At 42.6% G+C, this 27,949-nt stretch overlaps 1 protein-coding gene across 1 annotated transcript; it reads left to right on the top strand.

The window, feature by feature from the left end:
- The first annotated feature begins 227 nt into the window (after nucleotides 1-227).
- CEP83 (centrosomal protein 83) lies at nucleotides 228-26,684 on the top strand. The gene is made up of 16 exons (XM_065742688.1): nucleotides 228-294; nucleotides 9,285-9,456; nucleotides 9,755-9,905; nucleotides 10,663-10,755; nucleotides 11,040-11,171; nucleotides 13,655-13,906; nucleotides 14,598-14,729; nucleotides 17,698-17,812; nucleotides 19,250-19,394; nucleotides 19,530-19,679; nucleotides 20,324-20,399; nucleotides 21,522-21,679; nucleotides 23,845-23,974; nucleotides 24,861-24,964; nucleotides 25,703-25,883; nucleotides 26,499-26,684. Exons 2-16 carry the CDS (start codon nucleotides 9,308-9,310, stop codon nucleotides 26,682-26,684), a joined length of 2,154 nt encoding a protein of 717 aa, XP_065598760.1. The 5' UTR covers nucleotides 228-294; nucleotides 9,285-9,307.
- The last annotated feature ends 1,265 nt before the right edge of the window (nucleotides 26,685-27,949 follow it).

Below are 27,949 nucleotides of genomic sequence, written 5' to 3'. Positions count from 1 at the left end.
CAAGGTGATACAGACTAAGTGGGGATTAAACTTCAGGTACGACCAGCAGCCTGCGTGCTTAGCACAGCGTCCAGGCCTCTCGTACCACAGAACCGCAGAGCCGCTTCCGCCTGAAACCGCCCCCATCGTGGCGCGGGCGGTGCCGGGGCCGACGGCGCATGCGCAGACGGGAGCGAGGAGGCCGCGTTGTGTCGTCACCCTCACAACGCGGCCCCGCCCCACCCCGCGGCCCGTCCCGGTGCTCCCAGGATACCCCGCGGAGCCGCGGCGGGCGGCGGCGCGAGCGGGGACGAGGTGAGGCGGGGCGTTTAAAATTCAGCGCGCCGGGCCGTTCGGCTGTGGGGCTTTCGCTGTCCTCAGCGCTCTCGGTTTTCCTCTGCTTTTTCGGGAGTGTTATTCTTGTGCGGGGCTCTTTAAGCGCGGAGAAGTAGTACGCGTCGCGGACAGCGCTGGTCTCGGTCTCGCGTCGGGCCGCGGCTGGCGGGTATGGGAGGTGCGCGGGGTGTGCTGTCTGCTCCAGGCACTGCACTCTGAGGCTGAAATCTTTTCACAATGTGTGCCACAGGTACATAGCTTACTCCAAGAGCAATGCCCTCTGTTTGTTTCCGTGGGTTCCGCAATACAAAGAACACGGTAACGCTACTTTGCTGCAGTAACTATTATCAGCTACAAAATACTGTTTTTCTGCAGTCCCGGAGCTTTGATGGGCAATGAACAGAAGCTTGCGTGCTGAACTCCTCTAAATTCGCACTAGTGGAGGTGGCTGCTGTGACCACAGCTGAAATGCACCCTGTGATCACATCTGCTGTTCATCCAGCAAGTGCTGATGAATGTCAACGGGACAGTGTTTTCTGAATGAAGGAATCCAGTGACGCACTGTGGTGTCATCTGCACTTTGTGTCAGATGCTGTCTGTCACATGGCAACAACATGGTATGCAACAGCGGTGGGAGGTTCAGCCTTTACCGTCGTGCCACCAACAGCCACCACTGGTGTTGTGGCTCACCATAATGAAACAGGAGGCATTACTTTTGGAGCAGCCCTCACGTTTGTGTCTGACGTCTTTTGTATCTCACCAAGTGAGATGGTAGGAAGGACAGGATTGTCATGTGTATTTGAAAGAAAGAAAAACTCCAACAAAGAGAACCACAAGGAAGCCTGGTATACGTAGGCTAGGTGTTCCTGAATGCCACTAGGAGATACCCTCCCATGCAGTTCGATCAGTGATTGCTGTCAGTTTGCCCTACAAGTGCATGTGACCAGAGTAAGATCTTTAGACCTGGGTTATGTTATGACCTTGTCTGTTGCTTTTTATCTATCTCCTAAGAATAACCCTGTCTGTAGTACAAAGGGAATGAAAAGGGTGATGCTGTGTGCCATGTGTAAGGATGGACTCTGAAGTAAAGCATACCCAGTAGTTAAAATCTGTGCTTTGAATCATGGTGTGGAAGAAGCAATACTGGCTGAAGTGAGACTGATGCCTTCTGTTGTTTATAAGTATAGAGAAGTTCTCCAACATTTCTGCACCTAGGCATGCAAAAGCATTGTCCTTATTTTCACTGGGCTCTCAGTGATGGCATCCAAGCAGTTATCCAAATTACAGAAACCACTGTATAAAAGCTTACGCATTTCCTCTCATTTTTTTCCAAGGTGTTTACTTTGGCTGTTGTGAGTTGCTGCTGATGGATTAGGAAATACAAACTATTAATGAAATGCAAAGTATGCAGGCGTATTTCTCAAATGATGTGCAATTTTGTTTTATTTTTCATTCACTGTGGTGTTTTCGTTAAGTCTAATCCCTGCTGTGCTGCATAGATATAAGGTAGGGCTCATGCAACCTGACTTTATCTAAAAACTAAGCACTAAGGGAAAGCAGGAAGGTAATGCAAACCAAAATTAACCTCCCCACGTCCCTCCAAAAAGAAAACAACACAACCTTTAAAATAATAGAGCTCAGAGATCTTATCAAAGAAGTCCTTTCATGATGTGTAGGTATAAAGGAGAGAGCAATGTGAAGTAGGTCTTTAAGCAGTGTTTTTTTCCATATGAAGACAGTAATTGGAGAAGAAAAACAGAACGAAGGTGGTTCTTGGAAACGTAGCCCATGTCCTTCACGTAACTTCATATTGCACCAAAAATATAACTGAAGCTCAAGGACTTTGCACCAATACTTTTCCACGTGCACCTGTGCAGTATGATGTTAAGTTTTCGTAGCAGCTGGTGAATGGTTACCATTCTGAAGCATGATAAGATTTGGCATATGTACAAATGATTTTATATACGCTGGGGTTTTAGTTTCTTTAAAGTGTGTTTTATGGTTCTCTACTTTTCAAATAGGTCTTCATGAGAGGCAGGAATTTTAACTAGTGTTCTTGGACAGGGAAATGATATATTGTCTTGGGGAAATTTGAAGGTTTTTAGGTCTAAGCATCAACTGTGTGTTAGTACCACTGACACATAAGAGGTTCATGTCAGCAGTTGAGTATTAGCAACCCGAACAGTAATTATTTTGTTTTGGGGAAAGAAAAAAAAAAAGTGAAAGAGAAGAAAGTGAGTAGTCTAAATATTCCAAGTAGCCGACAACGATTTCAAGTGATGAAATCTGTCGCTGCAGAATGCAAATCACGAAGTTAGCCGCTAGATGTCCCTGCAAGCCAAAATAGCTTTGTTGCCTTTAGTCCGTCCTGCTTAGATTTTTGAGGGTGTGAAATGGTTTTGTGCGCACCGTTTTCCCCCCTCTCTTCTTTCCTCTTTTCTTATACCTGCAGAAAACGCCATGATTCTGTGGTGATGTTGGATTTGTATCTGTAGTATGACTTCAGAAGTACTTCCTGCTCACATAAGGCATAGGTTTCGGGCCCAAGCCCCGTGCTCCTAATTCTGCAGTTTGGCATGCAGTTGGATATTTTCATTTGGTATTGCAGCTTATGGAACCAGAGATGAGGATGAGGAATACTGTTGCTTGCTTTTTTCATGGTGGTCACGATTAACTTTGTTGATATGCCTAGAAATTTTGAGGAGCATGCTGCCTGGAGTTCTCTTTGTCCTCTCACATAGCTTATTGTCCTTAGGGTTACTGAGCAGTTTTCCCCACACGACTGTTGCTTGAACAATAGCAAATGTCATGATATCGAGTCTGGAAATCACTATTGTGCCTTATCTCTCAACAAACAACAAAAAGCAGGATTGAAAAACAGATGCTAGTTTGGTTAGAAAGGCCTTCATAATTTGTTCTGTAAATATACAAAATGTGCAATGTATGCATGTGGGCAATCATCGAGGAGAATGTTCTTTATTCCTGTTTTCTCTTCCCTACCCTCAGCAGGTATGGGCAGAGCAGAATGAAAGTAGTCATGTCACCATGTGCTGGTACTTGGAACACTGATAGGTTTTGCTCTCACCTTTTCCCATAGAGTGACAGAGAAAGAAATTGGGCATTAACACACATTTCTTTTCCTATTTGGCAGATAATTTTCATCTTGTTTGTAGTTTGGGGCTTTCTAGAATCAAATGCTAAGCGTTCAAAATAGGTCCATGGAAGATCTGGGGAGCAGAATGCTGATGTATCCAGCTCATAGGTTCATAAGGTTGGAAAGGACCTACAAGATCATCTAGTCCAACCATCCTCCTATCACTATCCCTACCCAACGACTAAATCAAATCCCTTAGCACCTCATCTAAATGCTTCTTGAACAGCGCTAGGGATGGTGCCTCAACCACCTCCCTAGGCAGGCCATTCCAGTGCCTGACCACTCTTTCAGAGAAAAAATGTTTCCTCAGGTCTAATCTAAATCTTCCCCGGCGCAACTTGTGGCCATTCCCTCTCATCCTGTCATTATTTATCAGGGAGAAGAGGCCCACCCCCTCCTCACCACAGCCTCCCTTCAGGAAGTGGTAGAGTGCAATAAGGTCTCCTCTGAGCCTCCTCTTCTCCAGACTAAACAATCCCAGCTCCCTCAGCCGCTCCTCATAAGACTTGTGCTCCAGACCCCTCACCAGTTTTGTTGCCCTTCTCTGAACACGCTCCAGGGCCTCAATGTCCTTCTTGTAGTGAGGGGCCCAAAACTGAACACAGTACTCGAGGTGCGGCCGTACCAGAGCTGAGTACAGGGGGATGATCACCTCCCTGCTCCTGCTGGCTACACTATTTCTAATACAGGCCAGGATGCCGTTGGCCTTCTTGGCCACCTGGGCACACTGCCGGCTCATGTTGAGCCAAGCATCAACCAACACCCCCAGGTCCTTTTCCTCTCTACATTCTTCAAGCCATTCTGCCCCAAGCCTATAGCATTGCATGGGGTTATTGTGGCCAAAGTGCAGGACCCGGCACTTGGTCTTATTGAACCTCATCCCATTGAGCTCAGCCCAGCTGTTCAGCCTATCCAAATCCCTCTGAAGGGCCTCCCTACCCTCAGGCAGTTTGACACATCCTCCCAACTTGGTGTCATCTGCAAACTTACTTGAGGGTATACTCAATCCCCTCGTCTAGGTCATCAATAAAGATATTAAACAAGATGGGCCCCAAAACTGACCCTTGGGGGACACCACTCGTAACAGGACGCCAGCTGGACTTAACTCCATTAACCACTACCCTCTGGGCACGGCCCTCCAGCCAGTTCTCCACCCAGAGAAGAGTGAACCTGTCCACACCACGGGCTGCCAGTTTCCTCAGGAGAATACTGTGGGAGACCGTGTCGAAGGCCTTGCTGAAGTCCAGGTACACTACATCAACAGCCTTTCCCTCATCTACCTGTCTGGTCACCCAGTCATAGAAGGAGATGAGGTTGGACAAGCATGACCTGCCCTTGGTGAACCCGTGCTGGCTGGGTCTGATCCCCTTGTTGCCATGCACGTGTCGTGTGATTTCCCTCAAGATCATCTGCTCCATAACTTTCCCTGATACCGAGGTCAGGCTGACAGGCCTGTAGTTCCCCGGGTCTTCCTTACGGCCTTTCTTGTAGATGGGAATCACATCGGTAAGCCTCCAATCTTGTGGGACCACTCCAGATAACCAGGAATTCTGATAGATGGCAGAAAGCAGCTTGGCAATCACCTCTGCTAGCTCCCTCAGCACCCTTGGGTGGATCCCATCTGGCCCCATGGACTTGTGGCAGTTCAGATGGAGGAGCCGGTCTCTGACTGTCTCTGCTTGGATCACAGGGGGTGCATTATGCGCCCCGTCCCGGACTTCTAGGTCAGGGCAAGTACCCTGTGGACAACTGTTCTGTCTATTAAAGACAGATGTGAAGAAGGCATTGAGAACCTCAGCCTTTTCCTTATCATCTGTGGTTACATTCCCTGCCTCATCGAGTAAAGGAGAGAAATTTTCCTTAGTTTTTCTCTTGCTGTTAATATATTTGTAAAAGGGTTTCCTGTTCTCCTTTACAGCAGTAGCCAGTCTAAGTTCAAGCTGGGCTTTAGCATTTCTAACTTTCTGCCTGCAAATCTTGGCCAGTTCTCTGTAGTCACCCCAAGTAGCCTGTCCCATCTTCCAGAGGACATAGACTCTCTTTTTCTCTCAGAGTCTCAACAAAAGTTCCCGGTTCATCCACACTGGTCTTTTTCTCCTCCAGCTCGACTTACGGGACTCCGGGACAGCCTGCTCCTGTGCCTTTAAGATTTCCATCTTGAGGAGCATCCAGGCTTCCTGGACCCTTTTACCCCTCAGGAGCAAGTCCCAAGGGACCCTTGCAACAAGCACCCTGAACAGGTCAAAGTCTGCCCTCCGGAAGTCCAAGGTAGTAGTCTTGCTAGTCACCCTCTTGACATCACCCAGAATAGCAAACTCCACCATTTCATGGTCACTCTGGCCAAGACAATCTCCAACCTTCACATCTCCTACTAGTCCTTCCCTGTTAGTGAAAAGTAGGTCTAGCAAGGCATCTCCCCTGGTAGGCTCTTGCACCAGCTGTGTCAGGAAGCAGTCATCCACACATTCTAGAAATCTCATGGACTGCTTCCTCTGCGCAGTATTATATTTCCAGCATATGTCAGGGAAGTTGAAGTCCCCCATGAGAACGAGTGCTGGCCATCGTGCAACATCTACGAGTTGTTTATAGAACACCTCGTCTATTTCTTCATCCTGACTAGGTGGTCTATAACAGACCCCCACCACGATGTCACTCCTAAAGACCATCCCCCTGATCCTTATCCATAGGGACTCTACTTTATCATTTCCAACCTCAAGCTCTTCAACATCAAAACACTCTTTGATATAGAGAGCTATGCCACCACCCTTTCTTCCCTGTCTATCCCTTCTGAAGAGCTTGTAGCCATCAGTCCCAGTATTCCAGTCATGGGAGAGGTCCCACCATGTTTCTGTAATAGCCACAAGGTCATAGTTAGCCTACCTCACAATGGCTTCAAGCTCTTCTTGTTTATTGCCTATGCTGTGTGCATTGGTATAGATGCACTTCAGCTGAGATATCTGCCTCACCCCTTTCTCCAGCACAGCCTCCTTAGGCTCTTTACTGGTGAGCCCTGTTTTATCCCCTTCCTCCATCACAGCTAGTTTAAAGCTCTCTCAATGAGTCCAGATAGCTCCTGTGCTAGGATTCGTTTCCCCCTTTGAGATAGGTGCATCCATCAACAGATAACAGGCCAGGAGCCAAGTAAACTGCCCCGTGGTCAAAAAACCCAAAGTGTCTGTCTCTACACCAACCTCTCAGCCAATTATTCATCACCTGTGTTTTCCTAGCCCATTCTGTGTCCTTCACCGCCCCAGAAGGTATGGAAGCAAACACCACTTGTGCTCCCACCCCTTGAACTAATCACCCTAATCCCCTGAAATCTCTTTTCATAGTTCGCAGACTTCTCTGAGATATTTCATTGCAGTCTGCCTGAACTACGAGTAACGGGTAGTAGTCAGTGGGGCGTATCAAATCCGGGAGTCTTCTAGCAATGTCCCTGATCCGGGCCCCAGGGAGACAGCACACTTCCCTGCAGTTTGGGTCTGGTCTGCAAATGGGGCCCTCAGTTCCCTTTAGAAGGGAGCCACCCACTACGATCACCTTCCTTTCTTTCTTAGTAGCAGCAGTCTCAATGCACGGAGGTGACTGCCTTGCCATTGGTGACCTCCTGCGGGAACCTTCCTGCACTTCACCCCTTATCACCTCTTCAACTTCCAATGCTGCAAATCTATTGCTTAGGGGGATCTGGGGACACTGGGGAGGCAGAGGGGGAGATTGCCCACGGTACCGAGCAGGGTACCGAGCAGGGACTCTCTGCCAGCCCTCCCTATCCCTCAGATATCCCCCTTCTGCCCTACGGGGACAGGTCAGGGAGTCCACCACCAATTGCGGGGGATCTCCCCGGTACCTTTCTCTCTGGCGTTCTAGGGAGTTACTCCACCAGTCAATCTCCCGCTCACAGTCCCTGATGGCCCTCAGTCTCTCAACCTCCTCTTTCAGTTCAGCCACCATGCTAAGCAGATCTTCCACCTGCTCACACCTTGCACAGGAGAACTGCTTAGCACCCTCATCCAGCAGTAGCAGGCTCTGGCACTCCTTGCAACCAGAGACCTGTGTAGCCACGCTTCTAGGCAGACCTTCTGTCTGGGTTGCCACAGCCTTCTTAAGGCAAGCCCTCTGTGTAGTAGAGACCATGGCACAAAAAAGAATAAAAACAAATAAATGAAAAATTGAAAGTAAATAAATAAATAAACAATAGTTTATAATAATATATATAGATATGAATTGTAATAACTTAAAAATAAATAATAATAATAATAATTAAATATATATATATATATATAAAAACCCACAAACAAACAAACAGTGGGTAGTGACACTTCGCCGCCCTCCCTGAGCCCTGTTCAGCTGAGGGGTGTGGGCGAGGGCGCTGAAACCCTGGCAACGCCTACGCCTTGTTAACGCCTCCTCTCGCGAGAACAGCCTAAGGGTCTGGCCGCTCTCACTCGGTTCCCGAGAGACGGGAACCTCCCGAAACCCCCCCTGTACCTCAATCAGCCACTGCAGCTCCGGCTGCGCCGATTTCAAAGCAGTTGATCACGGACTGAGTGATACTTCCGGGTTCTGACCGTTTTAAATCCCCCGCCGTTGCCCTGGCGACGCCTACGCCACGTTAGCCTCTCGCGAGAGAGAGCTGCCGGGATCTGTCGGGGACTATCCGCTCTCACTCGGTTCCCGTGAGACAGGAACCTCCCGAAAACCTGCCCTGTACCTCAATCAGCCACTGCAGCTCCGGCTGTGCCGATTTCAAAGCAGTTGATCACAAGGACTCATATGAGGAGCTCCATATGTGAAGGAGGTGAGGTATTTACTGAGGCTGGAGAAGTAGGATGTTTTGTTCACACTGCTAATGTGGAGCTCTTAGGCACCAGCCAGTTATGCTGAAAGCTAAAATGGCAGAGCAGTTGGTTTCAAAGTCTTATAACTTCCCTTAAATTCAGTTCTCGCCCTCCCCACGTCCACATCCTCTAGAAGCTTCAACAATGATCAGTTTAAGGCAATGTCTTGCTCCAAATATCAAAAAGAATTGGTGAGGCATATTATAATACTTCCTTGTTTCTCTGCATCTGGTGATTTGCAGCTTTCTCACATCCCCCTGAGATTGTCACATTTAGCAAAACGTTTGCTGGGAAGTTGACAAAAACCCACCACATGAACTTCAAAAACGAGGAAGTGACATGTATTGGTGATACGTTTCAGAGCTGAGCTCTGAGTAGTCTGGAAGATGGGCACCCATGGAATCATCCCTCTTCTCCGGAAAGGCCCTGGTAGGACCTCAGCAGTGGGAGCTGTCCCTGTTCTTCCAGCTGATGCGATGGTGTGCTGAGCAGCGTGATGTGTCAGTAATGTGAAAGACTGTGTCTGATCAGTAAAAGCTATTTTTATCTGATGTCTGTCCTCTGCTTGAGCTCTAGTTAGCAGGACAAAATTAACTCCGTCATTTGATTTTCAGCATACAGAATAAGTAAAAGGAACATTCTGTGTGTCTGGCATTGATGAGATGCTTGTGCTTGTTTTGTACTGACTCAAATAATCTCTATGTTTAGCTTAATTATGTGTCCCTGAGAGAGCAGGAGCAGTGAAGAGTTGCCTTTTCAGCAGGAGATTTCTAACCTGAGTTACAGCAGAGCCAGGGTACTTCTGTATTGAAAGCAAAAGTGGCATGTGAAGTGTTAGGGCAGTGAGTGTCCTTGATTGCTAACCACATCTGCTTGTATTTGTGCCAGGTGACCCTATCTTCTATGATGGCAGCCAAAAGAGTGCATGTTGATGTACATTTGTTATTAAGTTAATCTTTATTTTGTCCTCTCGATAGCCATCGTGAACAGTCATCATAAAATGGCTACTCTGGGCAGTCTCCTTCCTCCTGTGACTGACAATAGTGATGCAGCTAACTCACAAGAATTGCAAAAACTTCTGATTGATGAAAAAATGCGATGTGAACACCATAAAGCAAATTATCAAACTATAAAGGCAGAACATTTAAGGTACACAAATTTAAATAGATTTCTTCATTTGAACTGTTAAAAGATGTGTTGGGTGGAAGGGGTTTTGTGTATTTAGCTATTTCTCTATTTAAGAACGTTTCTGAGAATTGTTTACTGCAGAAAATAATTCAAAATTCCTTAAGACGTTGTAGGTATGAAATGAGTTTTCAGTATATTATAGGAAGAGGATATTAAAAGCTTAATTCGTCCACAGTATTCTTATTCTTGTTTCTGAAGGTGAGATTTCCGAGCTTTAAATTGGAGTGTAGCTATAAAAGAAATTTGTTTTCTCTTGCAGGTTACAGGAAGAATATACAAAATCACAAGATGAACTGAAGCGGTTGCTAGTTGAAAAGCAGACTGTACATGACAAATTCAAGCTGCTTCTTGCAGAATACAGGGAAGAGTTGCTGGGTAAAACACAAGAGCTGGAAAATCTGAAGATGCAGGTAAGCATTTACTGGCAAAGCTTAACATGGACTTTAATCCTGTAACAGCGCCATGCTTTACTTCTGTTTGTAACATTCATACACTTGGCTTGGATCTATTTCAGGTATCTTGAAACCAATCTGAATAGCGTTTTTTCCTTAGAGTGATTATGGCATGAATTATTGTTTTGTTATTTAACAAAATCTTCCATTTATTTTTATTGTGTACTGCATTAAAGGTAAGACCCTCAGTCTCAATCTGTGAGTGCTCTCCTGTTATGAGGTGAATCACCTGCCCTGGTGGATAGCTTAGATGCCTAAACCTGTTAGCATAAGTGATTACAAGAGTAAATATTTGTATCTCTTTGTGATGGCAACTTTCCTCATCATAAAAACAAACAAGCAGCACGAAAGACATTTAAGTCCACTTCCATGACATTTTCTGTAATAGCTTGTTTCCTTAAACTAATGTGAGGCTGGGAAACGTGTACAACTTCTAACAGAGGATCCCCGGACACTGACTGGCATTTGGACTGCTTCTTCCAGTGAATACTGACATTTAAAATCTGCTATCTTCCCAGAATTTAGTTCATTAATATCATACTTCTTTGCTTCTGCAACTGCCATTTGAAAATTTCCTTAGAAAAACATAGAAAATTAACCAGAACTTAAAATACTTTAGAACATAACCTAAAATACTGAAGCCTTACTTAAAATACATTATATATTTGCCTGTCACAATGATCATAAATGAATATGAATACCTTTCTTTCTCAAGGTGCTAACTCCTCAAAAATTAGAGCTGCTAAAAGCACAAATACAGCAGGAATTGGAATCTCCAATGAAAGAACGTTACCGGAAACTAGAAAATGTAAGTGAATTTTGTTTCTTTCAGAGTAGTGGCTGCCAGTTTGTAATTGTTCCTAAAAACGTTAGGAAATTGAAACTGAAGGGCAATCCGTGTGTGTGACTTTGCTTTGCCCAGTATTTCTCAGTACTGCTGCCCCAGATGGCAAAGATTGAAACCCTAGAAGAGGGAGGGATCCATTTCTACAAAAGAAATGCCTTATGAAATGACAGAAATATTGCATGGATGTTTGAAGCTGGATATAAGACTGAAAACTTCATACTGAACGTTTTGTTTGTCTGATTTAGGAAATGGAAAAATACAGAACAGAATATAACAAGCTGCGTTATGAACAAACGTTCCTGAGATCAGAATTTGAACATCAAAAAGAAGAACATGAACATATTTTAGAGGAGGAGAAAATAAAATACGAGGCAGAGGTACATCATACTTCATTAGCTTATATTATATCTGATAAAGCTGCATGAATGCTGTGAAAGTGTTTTGATGGGTCGTCAGTTTGACATAATTTCATAATGTAATATTTGTTTCTGCTCTCATAATTCTCCTAACACTTTATGAGTTACCCTTAGGCTGTCTCTGTAGGCTTCTTCAGTGATGTGTTACAATGTCGTATGTGCTATCACAAGTAAGGGTATGCTTGCCTTCTAATGAATCTCAACTAGTAGCTTTGCTTAAATGATTTTTTTGGAAATTGGGGCGTGAGACATTACGCTAATCTGAATTTATATAAGTTATATGAGCAACTGATTAAAAAAAACAATTTTTCAATTACTTATGTGGTAACTAATCAAAAAAGTTCAGAAGAAGATATCGTTGCCACCAGACAAGGGCACTTGTCTTGAAGCTAGGTTGGATTATGACAGCAGTGGTAAAAGTGATACTGAGAAGATACTCAGAGCTTTGGTAACTTGATTTCAGTTGTGTCAACTCTTGAATAAGCAATCCATAATTTGTTTCAGAACTGGACTTTCATAAATGTAGCTAAATAAATTGGTGTCTTATTCATCTTTTAAATACATGCAGCAGTGTAAATGAGTGTTGTATGCATCATTTGCATATTCATTTAAGTATTTGTCTGGGAGCGTATCATAAGATGCCAGATTTGAATGCATTAGTCCAAACATCAGGCACAAATCAAAGGCAATCATTGCTTTCGAAATCAGTCCAAATTCAGAAATGAAAAGCATTAAAAACAGAACACTTGTCCTTCCCAGAGCTAGCTGCACATGCTGCTTTACAGCTTGCCAATCTTATGGGCTTATAGGGTTTGTGCTGGTGCTGCAACTAATTAGCACACTTATGGACAGTGGAGTTACCTTGAGCCCAGGGCAACATATAGTCTAGTTTCTTTCCTTTACTTAGAACCTTTTTAATCTCCCACGTTATTTATTGCAAGGAGGCTACAAAAACATCCTAATTCCTAAGTGCTGCCTCGGGCATGTCGTGCAGTAAGACTTGAATCTTCTCAAGAAAGGGATTAGAGGGCAACTGCTGCAGATTTTGGCTTTGCTGTGTGGAAATCACTGATGGAACTTCCAAAAGCACTACTGCTGAGCAGAGTTTGGAATATCGTCTTCAAATATGGAGAAAACTCTTTCAGACCTTAATGCCATACTTAAATAATAAGGTGTAATGAGATTGGATTGCTCAGCACTGGTCTCAGCTGAATCCTCAATAACTGTGAGGATAGAGATTGCACAACCTTTCTGGGCAAACTATTCCAATATTTAACCACCTTCACGGTAAACATTTTTTCCTATTATCTATTCGAAATATTTCATATTTCAGCTTGTCTCTTGCCTCTTTTCCTGTCACCATGCATCTACACTGTCCTGTAGGGAGCAGAGCCTTTCTTCTCCAAGCTGAACAGGGCCATTTCTCTCAGCCTGTGTTCCTGTCATGTTCTCCAGCACCCAGATATGTTGGTGTCCTATCACTGGACTGTGTGGCAATATTTGATTACAGGACACAGTATGCCAGCTGTGGTTCTACAAGAGCTGGAAGGTGGAAAAGGATCATTTCCTTGGATCTGCTAGCTGTCTTTTTGCCAGATCACCAGGTTACAGTAGGTTATCTTTGCTGCAGGGACACTCTGACTGGCATTACGACTATCCACTGACTAATGCTATAGTTGTCAGCAAGGATATGCAGATTCCTTTCTGTGCAGCAGCAGATCTTCCACCCGCTTTTTCACATACTTTTTCAGCCCACGTCTCGGCAATTTGCTGAGATCTAGTGCACTTTCATAGCCTGCAATGCCAGGCACCTGTTCCTAGAAGGAAGTAAGTCAAGTATGTTTTGACCGTGGTAAGCTCTACATTCCATCGTCTTGTTTATCCATGTGTCTGGAAATGACTTTTGGGAGGGTTTGCTTTGCAACCTTCCCAGAGACAGATGTGAGGTTGACCATCCTGTAGTTACCTGGATCCTCCTCCTTGGCTGGTTCGCCATTCCTAATGACAGCTTTGCCATCTGCCACTTTCCAGAGTTCAGGAACCTTTTCTGATTGCCATGACTTTTCAGAGATAATACAGAATGGATGATAGAGATGATCTCAGCGAGTTCCTTTGAAATGCTTGGGTGCATTCCAAGGACTTAGGTGTCCAGTGCTTTTAAATGATCCCTGACTTCTTCCTCTACTGTAGCTACTGCTTTACTTCCACAAGTTGCTAGGCAGTTTAGGAACATCTGAGGACGAGCCTTATTGATGAAGACAGAAGCAAAAAAAGGTATTGACTGTGCTGGGCCTGTTGATTGTTCTAATACAAATGTGAATATGATTTCTTAATACCTTAAAGGCACACTGTTGGACTTTTCTGAGTTTTCAACCACTGTATTTGTTGCTGCATGACACCTAACCAAAGTAAAGGCTTATATTTTTCCAATTAACAACTCTCAGATTGCGAGGCTGGAGAAGGATAAAGAAGAGCTCCGTAATCAGCTGGTTAGTGTTGATCCCATGAGGGAAAGTAAACGTGTGGAGGTCCTCTCCAGAGAAAAAGCACAACTGTATCAGAAATTAAAAGGCTTAGAAGCAGAAGCGGCAGAACTAAGAGCGGAAAGAGACAATTGTGGCTTGCAAGCAGAAAATGTTCAGAGAGTGCAAGTACGACAGTTAGCTGAGATGCAGAGTCTAGCCAGGTCTCTAGAGGTAAGAGTCTTGTTTTATTTTTCATCTTGTGTCCTTGTAGACTATAGTGACAATAATGCTTAGCTTGATACAACTGTCATTGAGGCCACTGATTGTTTTGCCATTGCCTTCACCATTTGAATTTGTAAATTTCAAAGTTAAAACTAAGTTTTAAGTATCTTAGAGTTGTACAACCGATTCAGCTTTGGAAAGGTGGAGAGCTTAACTGAGAGATTCTTTTCATTGATCTCTCATCTGAACATGTGAGTGTTACCATGTTGTCTGCTGCAGTAAAACTGAAGTTCTTTTGAGAGGTGAAATCCTAGGTTTAATTGCCTTTTTGATACTATAGTAAATCTCCTGTCTTGAGTCTGTAATACTCATAGTGGTGATTCTTGTGTTTAGAGCTGAGTAATTTACTGGTAGCAACACGTGCTGCCTTCTTACTTAGTCTGATTATCTGTGCTTTTGAAATTAGGATTGAGGACGCATGTGATTCTGTGCAGGCTGTGTTAATAAAAGCAGTTGTCCTCTCTGTGTAAAACACAAGACCCTTATTGTATCAGAACATATTGTTAACCAACGTTTTGATGTTTTTGTGTACAGTTATTGTATAAAAGGTCAGTAATATTTAAAGATCAATTGGACTATACGCTGAATAGTGAGAGACAGCCCTGCTCCAGAAATCTCACAAATACCTCTTCTATTCAAGGCTGAAAAGAAGTCAGCTGAACAACACGTTGGTCGGATTGAGAAAGAACTGCAGATGTGTCATGAGCAGAACTTTCTTTTAACTAGCAAACTTTACAAATCTGAGCAAGAAGTCAATTCCTTGGCTGCTAAAGTAAGCGCTTTTATGACATCTGAAATAGTTGTTCATATAAGTTTTTCTGTTTACCTTTTACATTAAGAATAAGGTGGTGTTTTCTTCTGTGACTTGAAGTAGGTTTAGATTTTTTTCCCAATTTCAGATGGAAGATATATATGAAGCATTTGGCTTTACAGGAAAAATTTCATCCCTAAAAGTATCTCCAAAATTGATGTTAGGCATTTTTTTTTTCATTTTAGAAATCTTCTGTGCTAAACGTAACACCGCACAGTTCACAAAGAGGCATCTTCTTGTTTTTAGCACTCGTGAGGCTGGTCAGCCTATCACAATAGTGTAAATGACATAAAAGTGTTCTTTCCTCACAAAGAGCAACGGAACATCGAATAATTTTATTTATTCTCCCTTTCTTGAGTAATCAGCACTGGAATCACCTGCTGAGATGATTTAGGTTGTATGAGAAACGGGATGGTTGTGTTGGTACAGCATTCCTCTTGGACTCACGCCAGCATAGCTTGTACAGAAATGTTTCTGTGCAGCATTGCATTCCATCATTTGAAGTAGATCATTGTCTAACAACACGTTTGAGTGTCTTACGTGTTGGGTTGGCACCGTATCTTAGAGATTTAGATAATTTTTTAGGAAAGTACTGAAGTGAAAAAATAAAATAAAATTGAAAGGCTTCTAGTATAGGGAAACCTGAAAGTGTTTATTGAGAAGCTCGGCACTGCTGTTCAGTGTCACCGAATAATTAGATCAGCATGGACACCAGGTTCAGAGTCATCTGGCTGCAGCTACTCCTCAAGCACTCTGCTTGCAGACAGATCTTTGTGCAGCTTTCTGTGTGTGAATTTGAATAAGGAAACAAAACTGAAGCTCTAGTAATTTTGTTTTTAGCTCAAATGTTGCAGAAAGTTGCATTGCTTTATGTAAGCCTGTGTCAGCATACTAGTCCTAATGAAATAAGTACCTAGAGAAATACTGGCATTTTGTTGTTCCTTACTGGAGAAAATACTGGGTGATAATTTTTAACACAGTTGTCAGTTATTGGTAACAAACTTCATCCTGTTTTCTCACTCTTATAAGAAGTATTTAGTTATTTCTGAGCCAACTGTGAAACCAGTAATTTTGATCTTGTACCTCTAGTTGAATCATCTTAAGCACTGTGCTGGCCTAAAGCTATCCAGTGTTTCTAACTATACTCTCCAAAGTAGCACTGAAGTGTTCTTTGTATGTCTGTGATAGTTAATATTGGCATAATATACTTCAAAAATGGATACAACGCAGGAAATAAAATCTTCAACTTCCTCCATAATTCTTTTGCAATCTCAGATTTCATCCAAGGCAAGCTTTACAGTGCACATTAATGATTGTGAACTGTTGAATTTTGGTCCTTAATCTGAAAAAATCCCTTTCTTACTGTAAGAATAGGATACACCACTGTTTTAAACTCTTTGTTCAGTTGCCGTACTTGCTGAACGTGAGTGACAAACTGGAGGAAGGAACGTTTATGAAACATTTTAAAATCAGTAGCCTGTCAGAATATATAGATGATCACAGTCTTTACTTTTTGTATCAGCCACTTTTCTGTGTTCACATCCAGAAGCTGGAGGAAGTGAAGGGATGAAAGCAGAAATTCATTTCATACATTAACACCTCCCCAGCACTTCTGCAACCACTCAAACTTACTTCTGGACAAAGATGGACTTCTGAAAGTTGTGCCTTAGAAAAGCTACCTTCAGTCTCTGCAAATTACCCTAAAATGTTCTCAGCTTCATATTCAAGCTACCAAATCCACAAATGTAGTTACTTAATAAGCAGCTGTGTCATTCTTAACCTTTTGCCACTTGCTTGTGCTAGCAGGTTGTAATTACATTTGTCACCATGAATGGATTTTTGGTGTAAGTGCTTTCCTCTAAGTATTTAATTCTCATTGACCGTGTAATTACTGTGTACAAATGCTGAAACTATAAAAAGTTTCTGTGCAAGCAGTAATTGTCTTTGATGATTTTATATTCTTAAGACTCCTGCTTTTAAGAGGCTGTTTGATGTGCGTGTCACAGCTGTAGAGAAGTATTTGATTAAAAATGCATTCTACATCTATGAAGACTTGGATTTTAAAAGTAGCATAGCACTCCAGGAGGTCAAGGGTGATGAAAGGGATAAGTGATCATCAAATTGAAATGACTTTGGGGAAGCAATGGATACCCTGGTTTTGTATATCACTGTTTTGTTTTACTCTAGGGAGATTACACTGAACTTAATTTTAGCTTTACTCTGAGGGATTTGCACTCAGAAGTGAGGCGTGTGCAAGCTGACATGCTAATGCTTAGTGAGGCAGCGGGACCTTGTGCAATGTTGAATCAGTGTCCCAGCAAGACAGTTCAAATAAGCAATCTTTTTGGAACGACTCCAGTGTTTGAAAGCTTGTTTGCAAAATGTTTGCAAAAATATTTGCTCAGAAACAGAGTTTTTACAGATAATCCTGCACATTTTTTGCATGCATCACCAAATCTTAAGGAGTATTTCCCACCCTATAGCTTGCAGTAACTGAATACATGTCCATTGTCAGACAGCTTGGTTCTTGGAATGTATGGGGTATTTGGGCACTTTGTCTTCATTAGGGAACATGCAAACCTTGTGTTTCAGGATGAATGCCAATGCATTCATTAACTCAGTGTCTGACTTGAAGTAATAGAACGTATAATAGTACTGTCATAATCTGGGGAGCCGGGTCATGTCGATGTGTTGGGTGTTACAATATCTATATAATCACCATTAAAAATTATTGACAAATCTAGATGTCGTGGTATGACTTTCAGGAAAGCTGTGGATAAAAAAAAGATATTTACGAAGGTGTATTTGAGATAATCCTAATTACCATTATTTGGCAGATTTTCTCGTTAGCAAAGTATTGCCTGAAAAACAGTGAAGTGATGAATGCATATTGTGTTTTCAGCAGATTTGTTATTTTTCTAATTCGTAGGTAGAAGAACTTAAACAGTCACACAAATTAGAAGTAACAAATGTCAAACTGGAGGCAGCGAGAACTAAGAGTGAAGTAGAAAGAGAGAGAAACAAGATTCAAAGTGAAATGGATGGTAAAATACGCAATTAATTTCCAGTGAAATTAATTTCTGGTGGTTTCTTTGATAACTTCCGGTTGGAGCACTTCACTTCAATCACTTTTCTGCTAAATGTTCCCCAGCAATCTTCACCTTCTGCTGGTCCATGTGATGGGTCTGAAAATTGATGTCGGTGAATATACTCTGTCCTGTCACTTGGTCTCCTAGGTTATAAAGAGTCGTTACAGAGCAACCTGCATTTATGTAAATTAATTGCTTTGTGATACGAGTTGAGCATAATCTGTTTCAAATCATGTACTTCCTAGGGTTTTGCCTTTTCATTTACTGCCACGTTGTACAGCTATGTGCAATTTGCTTGAGGCCCTAACGTATGGTAAGACTTCAGAGTTTTATTTGTTTTCCGATTCTGTATCCGTGGAATCGAGGGAAAAAAAGACAGGTTAAACATTTATGTGGAACAAAATATAATTTCTAGCTTGTTCTTTGAAGAAAACAGGCAGTGGTCGCAACCAGTTAGAACTGGGCCTGCTGCCAACGTGAAATAGCCAGTGTGAAATGTGAAAGGCCAAGGCTTTCGAGGACCTGTTGCTGAAGATGTAAATCAGCACGCAGCTTTGATTTGGTCTGTCTTCACTGGTTTGCCATAACCTTCATCTGCCCGGAATGGTTGTGTCTGCTGATTTGGCTTTCATCCAAAGTTTTCTGAGAGCAACGAAGTGCTGATTTCTGTGTCGACAAATCACTTTCAGTATATTGCTAATGAAAAATGCTGGGTTTGAGCTGACCTGATGTCACTGTGGAATCCAGTTTGCACCACTGAATGAGTTCAATAAGTAGAAGTGGTCGCATGCTCGTTGATCTGACACCTGAACTCAGGTGTCTTGGTTACAGCTTCTTCATGTGCATCCTTTGCTCCTGCGTGTGGTGTCACACTTTTGGAATTGCCTCACTTGCTAATAGGACTGCATTAAAATGGGAGATGTGCTTTAGCAAGGTTACTGCTGTTTCACTGATAACCCCTGATTGGTTTCTCTGGACTTCATGTCCTCTGTGAGAGTAGCGCACCTTCTGGCTTGTCCAGTTCATGGCTATTCTGGAGCACTTGCTATAACCACACGTAGCTACATAGCAGAAGTAGCTTTGGAATTTCAATCTGTGTAAATACTAACTGTTAAATTACATTTGCATGTTAAAGTAATAAGCCCTCGTTAGGCAAAGGTTGCAGAGTGATGGTTACTCCTGCAAAGCTTTGTAAAGCGCTGCTGTTCAAATACAACAGGCCTCTTATCTTCTGTCTTTCTTCATTTATTTTTTCCTTCATCCACACTCCGTCCCAGGAACTCGGATTTTTAGCCCCCTTTTTGCTATTGATAAAGTGATTCTAGGGATGGATTTCATCAGGTTGACATCGATAATGACATTTTAACATATATTTTTTAACGTATAACCCAGGATTGCTGTCAGACAAAGAAGTTCTTAAGGAAGCCGTTGAGCGTCTCAAAGTGCTTTTAGCAGAAAAGGATCAAGAGCTAGTGCGTAAAGTGCAAGCTGCCAGAGAGGAAGTGCTTGGAAAAGTTGCAGCCTTACAGGATGAGAAGTATGTGTTGATTTACTGCTCGGCTTCTAAAAGTCCTGGGAAGAGTGTTTAGAGTAACTTATTGAATGCTGTTTTTAGTAGTAATCTTTTAGCACTTCATTGCGGTTCTTCTGTAAACACTGAGAAATGTTTCAGGTCAGAACTCGAGAGCAGATTAGCTCATGCAGAGAAGATGAAGTTGGAGCAGGACACTTGGAGACAAACGGAAAGGGATCAGTACGAAGAGAAGCTTCGTGTTGTGCAGCTGGCAGAAGAATCTAGCAGGAGGGAACTTCAGTGTCTGCGGTAGTGCCTTTTCTAACCTTACAAATTGTTCATTTCTTAATTTCTTTTCAGTAGTCGTTAGAAAGGTTTGCTATTTATGGGTATGTAAATGTATGTTATGTGAAATGAAACAAGGTGTCTTGTGCAGTGTGTGAAAAGATGGCAGAGGAAAAAATGTGCTGTTTGTCTAAAGTTAACATCTTTCATTCAAACCTTAAAAACACTGCAACTTAACCTTTTTAAGAAGTGGATTCCGTTATCTGTGTTAAAATTTGGACCATGTTGGCCACTTGCAAATCCCATTGTTATAAGAAACCATTTTTCTTTGAGCAGTGGCATTGTGTCAGCAACTGGCAAACTGGGACAGTCGTATCTTTGGGTTTTTGATTACGGCGCTCAGTGAGGTTGGTTTGCTGTAGTATTTGTGTGAAGGTGGGTACAATAAAACCAGCAAAACTCCCACTCCAAAGCCATCAAATCAGCATATTTCTTACGGCTAGGTGAAGTCTAGTCATCAACAAAAATAGATTTTCAGACATTGTGTGGTTAATTTGTAAGGCTGCTAAATATGTATGCAACATGTTCTGTTGTCAGACTGATTTGTTCTTGCATCTAATGTCTGTATTTTAATTCAATACAAATAAGAGGATCTTATACAATTTTAGATTAAAAATTCAACAGCAAGCTATTCAGACAGAGGAGCTAGAAGAACAGAAACATGAAAGAGATTATCTAAAACAGGTAAGCATTATGGTAACACTTTACAGAGAAACACAGTCTCTCCCACAGTTACCATGTCCACTGTCTGAAAATCAGAGTGGATTTTTAAGGGTTTTTTATTTTTTTCCTGGGGGACAAAATGCATTTAACAGATCTTTAAATCAAGTGTTCAGGAATCAGTCCTGCTTTCCTGGACTGTTGTAAATGGATCACAGCTTTGTGCCTCGTGCATTTTGTAGGTATCCACGATTTCAAAGCAGAATGTTTATAGGGTGCTATATTGAATATGGTTATGCACTATTTAACTGGAGATTCAGTTTCCATGGAAACTATAAATTGTTTCTAGGTAATGCTCTGCATTTATACTGCATCTCTCATCTGAGGTTCTTCAAGTGCTTAACAGATGTTTCATAAACGAGTAAACTGGTGTAAAGAGATATATTACTATTGCAAGATGAATTGATGGCAGTACTGGAAATAAAGCCTAATAATTTTAACTCCTGCTCAGCCATACTACTCTTTGGTAGATAAAAATATGGCTGTGCATTAAAGAAGTCTGGAAGCTGTGTGCACCTGAAGTTAAGGCATTTTTTTTTTCCTCTAGAAATTAGAATATCCGTGAGCGTGTAATTAGGGAGAGGAAAAGGAGAATAACCATCTCCTTTTTATGTGTTGGCTGCAGGGATTGGACTTTTCAGCCTCTCCTTGCTTTTGTGAACTGGTTGGTGCAGCCACTGAGGACTGTAACATGCTCAGCATCAGCACTGTGCGCTGGGAGAGAGAAGAGTCTGAGCAGCTCCAAAGCTCAGCTCATCAATGTGGTGTGGTGCTCTGGTTCTGTTCAGCTCTGAGGCATAGTGTCGGATTCCCTGAGTTACGGGGGACTTGGGACTGTCAGTCAAGTCAGTCGTCAGGCTAAATTCCTTCCTCTCCTTCCCTTTCTTCTTTCAGCTACGGTAGAAAATGTCTATCTTGTCTAGTAGCAATTTATCATAAATCTGCTAGGTAAGCTATTGAGTAGGGAGAAGGGAACAAATAAGAAAGGTTATGATAAATGAATGCAGCCCGTTGACGCGTGCAGTATCTCAAAATTAATGTAGATATTTGCTTATCTAATCAAATGGAAATATTTCATTTCTATAGCAAATTCATGACATGCAACTCCAAGTCACTTCACTTTCTCAATCAGAAAATGATTTGCTGGAATACAATCAGAAGTTGAAGGAAACAATAGAAAGATTGAGACAAGATTGTCAGAGCGCAAGAACTCAGGCAGAAAAAGCCCAACTGGAAACAGAGAAGTAAAATTTGTTCTTTTTTGGTTTTGCTTTTTGTTTTTGTCCTGCTTGTATTGCTTTCACATGGATTGTTTAGTACAGAATGTAGATTCTGAACATGTCTGAAATTGACCTGATCTAGCTGTGGGTGTCCCTGCTCAATGCGGGGGGGTTGGAACAGATGACCTTTAAAGGTCCCTTGCGACTCAAATGATTCTATGATTAAATGTCAGCAGGAAAGTCCAAACAGTAGTGCTTCCAACAAACAAACAAACAAATATACCTTCTGTTATGAAGTATATATAAAAACTTTGCTCCTGAAAACTTCAAAAGTAGGAGATTGATTCCATTCGTCTCTGTTACAATTAATTATTGACTAATGAGATGCACCAGTTGTATAAAATTAGATTCTATTTCTATTGACGTGAACATAAAACTTGCACGTGGCGTGGATCCAGAATGTCACACGGTGTTTTGAGTGTTAAAGCATGAAAAGTGAAACAAGTGACTGTAGTACTGTGCTTTGATAAGATTCTGGGGACCCAGTCTATATGTGTGTACTTTTTACTTCTTCCATCACATCCTTCTAGCTGATATGAGGCTGAGATAATTCTGTAAGTCTATAGATAATAGGAGATGCACCAAGCCTGTTACTGCAGAGACTAAGAAGCTTTGCAGCCTGCAAGTCCTCCCAGTCTGTCCTTCTCTTACGATGGAAATCTTGGGATGTTTCCTATTTATTTTTTCCTGACTGAGTGGCTGATAAGACGTCTTTCCTCAGTTCAGTAATTCTTTTGAGCTTGAACTCCAAAAGTTAAGTAGCACCAAAGCAATATAGCATAAAGAAGAAGTGAAAAACGGAGCAAAAGAGAAGAGAACCTGAGATATCCAGTTTCAGATAAGTTAAAATAATGCTATTTGGGCAAGTAGCAAGAGTAGGCAAAGAATTAACTGTGTCTGGCTTAAGCTTGGACATGAAAAAGTGAAATGAGAAAGAAGAGCCAAAGGCAAAACTGGGAGCCTGATAACTGATAAAGATGAGGGCTGAGCTCAAGCAGGCACTTGTTAAACATTTCAGGAACAGTATTAGTGGAATTTCTTAAAACAAATAAATAAATAAAAATCTCACAGCGTTTTTAACCACTATCTCAGCTGAAGTTCTGCTGTTAAGCAGTGCATTTCTTTTTGGTTTCTGGGGTAGTAATAATTCTTTCATGATTAACCGGAAGGTAGAAACCCCACTGAATCTGCTAAAAGAACTGTTAAGGATACCAGGTAGGCCAGGATCCTGGTTCTGATCTGTGTGATGTTAACAGTGTGGGGAAGGAAAAGGGTATTTGATGAGTGATTTTTGGAGAATCATCAAGAATCCCACTGGGGGAACTGCATCAGCCCAAGTTTAAAGTGTACAGATGTGCTGAAACCAATCTGCGTTTCTAAAAAGGTGCTGGGCAGAATCTCACCATTTGATTTTTTGGTAACAGTGTAGTTAAGCAGGCAGTTAGTTCTTCTCTCCTTTAGCCACAACAAAAAAAAATCCAGCAGAGAAACTGCCTTCTTTCCCCATCCACTGCTAGAGAACACAGCCTAATTTTAATATGTTATAAACATGCAAAGTCCTAAACAAAGAATGGTTGGCGGTGGTGTGCATCCAGCTGGGGTGATGTCGAGGAAGTGTATCTGTGGGAGCTTCTTGTCATGCTGGTGTTTGTTCTGCTTGGAAGCACATAACAGTCAAATCTGAACTTCTCTGTTACGGAGGGTTTGTGCAGCACACAGGGCAGCAACACGCTGCTATGCCTTAGCTCTCGAGCACGGGAGGCAGTCATCAGCCCTTCTGACAGCTGATGCTTGGCACGATTGTTTCGTGTCGTGTTCCAGTGTGATGGTTTGATTGCAATTTAGAGATGTTCTCTGGACAGTTTGACACCATGCCGACCGACAAGCGGCCTGCAATTAACCCGTTTCTGGATTTAGATTTCAGCATTTCCTTGGAAGATGTAAAACCTTCCGGGTTATGTTAATGCTCGGGTTCAAATCTGATGAATCTTGAGCACAAACACATTTCAGTCAGAAGCTTCAAGCATATAAAGGTGGGAGTTGTATGATTTTAAGAGCCTTAAGGCACTAACTCAAAACACTGCTTCATCTGTGTAACTTCTTACCCTTTTTCCCTGTTTTCTTCTAAGGACTATAGAATACAAGCGCATAGAGTGGCTGGAGGAGAAGCATGTGCTTACACAGCGCATCACAGAGAAGGAAGAGAAATACAACAAGATGAAGAACAAGCTGTGTCGAGCTGCAGTTGCTCAAAAAAAGGCACGTTGGCTCTTCTTTTGTAAATGATAGTATTTATGAAAAGTTCAGCTGTCCACACCAGAATTGTTTTCATATTAAGAGCTGATTTGCAATCTGCTGTATATAATGATAGAGTACATCCAGTTCTTCAAGATCAGCAGAGAAATGTGCTGAAGTGATACGCCCAATAACATTACAGCTGACAACTTTGTTTGAACCCCATCGAAGATTCTTTAAGTGTGTGTTTCTGTGCTTTTAAGAGGTGCACTCCTTGATTATTAAGGATGATGTCTCAGGTATCAGACAGATGTTCTCCTTTGCCTCGATTATGTGTTCCCCATCGATATTCTGTGTTGCAGTGTACTTTGTCCCTGGAATATTAGACTTCGAAATCTTCTGCTAAGCTTGTGTTTTATGCAAAAGCTTGAAAGGAAAAACTGACTAATTGCTCGTAAAAGCTTGGGATTAATCGGCTATTTTCTACATAGGACATACAGTGGTTATGAAACTAGTTTGTTTCTAAGGTTGTTAAAAGCTGAGTTCAACATGAGCAAAAAATAAAAGCTCACAGGATCAAGTGTACAGTTTTTTAATTATATTTATATGTGGTCATCTATTGAAAGAAAGAATCTTGTATTTATACAGTAGGTGCTTGATAATTCAGATAGTCATCAGTCAGCAAGTGAGTTACAGCTGTGCATTTTTTGGTCTCAGCTCTGGATTATTTCTCATCTCTTTTGTTCTATGTCATGGGGACTCAGAAGCTTCCAAGAGCACAGCACTTCTCAAGAAAGGAAAACCCCAAATGTTCTCAGAGCATTAAGTCGTGTGCGGTACAGATTTGATTTTCACAGGAACTAATATATCAAAGCATTACTTTGTTTTATTTGAAATGTCTCTTTGGCAGAGAAAGACTCTCAATGATAATAAGCAAAGGAGGCTGCAAGAGAAACTACAACTTCTGGAAGCCAAGATAGAAGAACTAGAAAAAGAAAACCACATGTTAAATAGGTAATAAGTGTTGCTTTTTCTTGGCTTGAAAAATGATATACGCCCATTTCTGACTCAGAAATATGAAGTGCTTTTGAAGAAATGTGCCAGTTAGCGCAGTAATGAGTACAACCTCGTGGTGTTTTCTGCATGGAATTCTTTGAGTGGAGTCCATTTGTGATGGCTGCATTGGTGTGGACAGCTTTGAGTTTCTGAGACAGCTGCAGGGCTGCCCTGGGGAGATGGAGGGAAAGCTATCTGAAAACTGACTAGATGTGGTAGCAGGGATCCCTTCAAACGAAGGAATTCATTTTACCAAAAAAAAAAAAAAAAAGGGAGATGTGATTGAAACAACGTTGTTGAAAGCACAGTATGGGAAAGTGAGAGACAGGAAAGAAAACTGACTCCAGAATGACAAAGGAAACAGGCATAGCACCCTCTCAGAAGCACTAGCTGCTTTTTCTCTTCAGTGAGCACCTATGGATGGCTGGATTCAAATACTGGATGTAGTGGTGCTGCTGTGGCTCACTACAGGGAATGCTGTTAGAAGTGTAGTTTATTCCATGTACAGTGGAATCCTGCTGTCGATTCCTGTGCAGTGGGACTCGTGGATGCTGAGGCAGAGGAATGTGCACAGGCCGTCCACACTCATGTCTTCCTTGTGGGTTTCCTGCACTGGGTGGGTGAGCAGCAGAATGCAGAGAGGTGTGCTGCTGTGCTGGGATGGGCCTTTGAGCAATAAGAAATGTTATTCCATAGGCAGAATGTTTCCTACGAAGAACACACACGTCTGCAGAAGAGTCTGAAGGACTTGCAGCGCAGGCACAACGAATTCCGCAGTTTAATTCTGAATCCCGGCATTCCGTCCCTGAACCCGGTCAGTGTAAGGGCAGCACCCGGCCCGGCCCCCCGGCCTGAGCTGTCCTTCCTCCTCCTGCAGGTATCCTGGGACCTTAGTGTTAAGGAAGGGGAGAGCACAAGGTCTTTAAAAAGAGGAATTCCTTTAGTTCCCTTCCTCATAATGGGAAAGAGTCCTTGCAAGACAAAGGGCACGTTAAGCACGTGTGAAGTACGCGGTTCTAACCCTGTTCCCTGCGCTCTGTGCTTGTGCTGAGGCTTTAAATGGCTCCTTCTGGACGAGAAGCACTGTAGTGTTTTTCCTCACATCACGACTCCATAATTACAAAACATTATTGCTGCTCTTCATTTCTTGTGGGCTTAAAAGCATTTTCTGTGCCCCAGAGCGCTTCTAGGGTGATAATCTCTCTGAGGTTGGCCCGGCCAGCATCGCTGATTGCTGTCCCTGAGGCGAGGCCTCAGCTGCGTGCAGCTTCATCTGAGAGCAGCAGTGCTCCGCTCCCATTTCTTGCTGCTGCTGTTTGCCATGAGCGAGACCCCCTAAAACCGGGGGGGGTGTTAGTGTAATGAATAACAACATTCCGAACATCACCGTTTTTCTTTCAAAATCGTGACTTAGAAGGATGAAATGTCTGCTCGTTTTTGGTCCCTTGGAGGCATGAGAAATGTAATAGAGATACTTTTTGTTAATTTCAAGGAGGAACAGCATCAGAGAGAGCTCTCCCTGCTTCGCAAGCGGCTGGAAGATCTCGAAGCCACGCAGAGAAAGCAACTGCAGGAGCTCAGTCCGGCCGGGGAGTGGCCCCCAGCGGGAGCACGCAGGGAGCTGGCACCCAGCATGAGTGTGGATGGAGGTGCTGTGCAGAGTCAGGGCTACACATAGTGTGCAGCCTGCACGTGCTGTCTTCAGTCGCTTCTTGGTACGTGCTGTTCGTATCCACTGCGTGTGCCTGAGATGCGTGACATACAGTCTGCAGAGCTTGGTGTTTTTCAAACAGGATGGTTTTGAAATGAAGGCATTATGAGAGAACTAGAAAATATCTTTACATAAAAGGTACCGAAATCTTTGGAAGTCCAAGTCTTGTCACGTAAAACAGAATACTTGATCAAGTTTTGTGTTGTGCTGAAATTTTGACATTTGAAATATATATATATGTGTGTGTGTGTGTATATACATTTTTTTCTATTGGGGGTGTTTCTGTGGAGCTGTGGTGTGGACACACAGTGTGAAATGGGCACTCTGGACTCTCTGCTGCTCCTGCCCATGCGCCTCTTGACCTCTGTAACAGGCAGAAGCAACGATCACATACTTCAGAGAACGTGGCAGTGTACCTTAGCATGACCAAAACAGAAGGTCTGTGGTGGTGCTGCCACCGTAACTTGTTTTGTCAGCTGCAATAAAATCTGTTTATTTAAGGTTTGTTAATCTATTTAAGGTTTGAATCATTTTCCTTCACTATCAGTTGAATAACACCATTGAGGATCAATCACTTTTTGATGATAGTGAAAACTGGGAAGCGTGGGGATGAACTTTTTGTCCTTGCTGGTTTTATTTCCAGGACACTGCAATGAAAATCTGTTAGTGAGCAGCGTCGAATGTGCTTAATGCTTTCCTGAGTGCTGCTGATGGGCTGCAGGAACAGAGTGCTGAGGAATTAGTGGCATACGGTGTGTGGTGGCGTCACAGATTCAGCTTTGCTCTCCAGCACGCTTCATTTTGTGCTGTAGGTAAATGTAAGCGTTGTATGACTTTTTCCTGACTGCTCTCCAAGGAAAGCAGTGTGTGGCACCTGCAGCTGCTGGCAGCAGTGGGAGCTAATCGTACAGCATCTTGCACTCCCCTCCTGCCAAGCTACAAAGCTACTACAAAGCTGTTTGCTCTTGTGCACACAAGGTGATCTGACCAGCCTTCAAATGCATTTTATTTGAGATAAACCCATACAAACACCAACATGTATTTGTCGTTTGCACTTCTTCAAAATCATTCATTTTAAACAACAGCTTAACTTCTGTACAACAGGAATTACGTTACAATTAGTAGCATTTGACTTTAAATGACTGCAAAATAATGCTCTGTAAGCTAGTGTTAGAAAAGAAGCTGTTTGCAATAGCGGATTGCCTGTAAGCGTGTGGAAATGAGTTCAAGAG

The sequence above is a fragment of the Cyrtonyx montezumae genome, unplaced genomic scaffold (assembly GCF_038088225.1).
Source record: "Cyrtonyx montezumae isolate F1298 unplaced genomic scaffold, pur_monq_1.0 scaffold_3, whole genome shotgun sequence".
In the NCBI taxonomy this organism is placed as follows: Eukaryota; Metazoa; Chordata; class Aves; order Galliformes; family Odontophoridae; genus Cyrtonyx; species Cyrtonyx montezumae.
Note: the sequence above shows the minus strand (reverse complement) of the source record. Positions and strands in the feature narration are given on the sequence as shown.

Bases quoted from the DNA above. Each gene is read 5' to 3' on its own strand.
- CEP83 (XM_065742688.1), top strand. From the start codon at position 9,308: ATGGCTACTCTGGGCAGTCTCCTTCCTCCTGTGACTGACAATAGTGAT. The intron at 10,756-11,039 runs GTAAGTGAATTT...TGTCTGATTTAG, and splicing joins GTTACCGGAAACTAGAAAAT to GAAATGGAAAAATACAGAAC. The intron at 24,965-25,702 runs GTAATAAGTGTT...GTTATTCCATAG, and splicing joins GAAAACCACATGTTAAATAG to GCAGAATGTTTCCTACGAAG.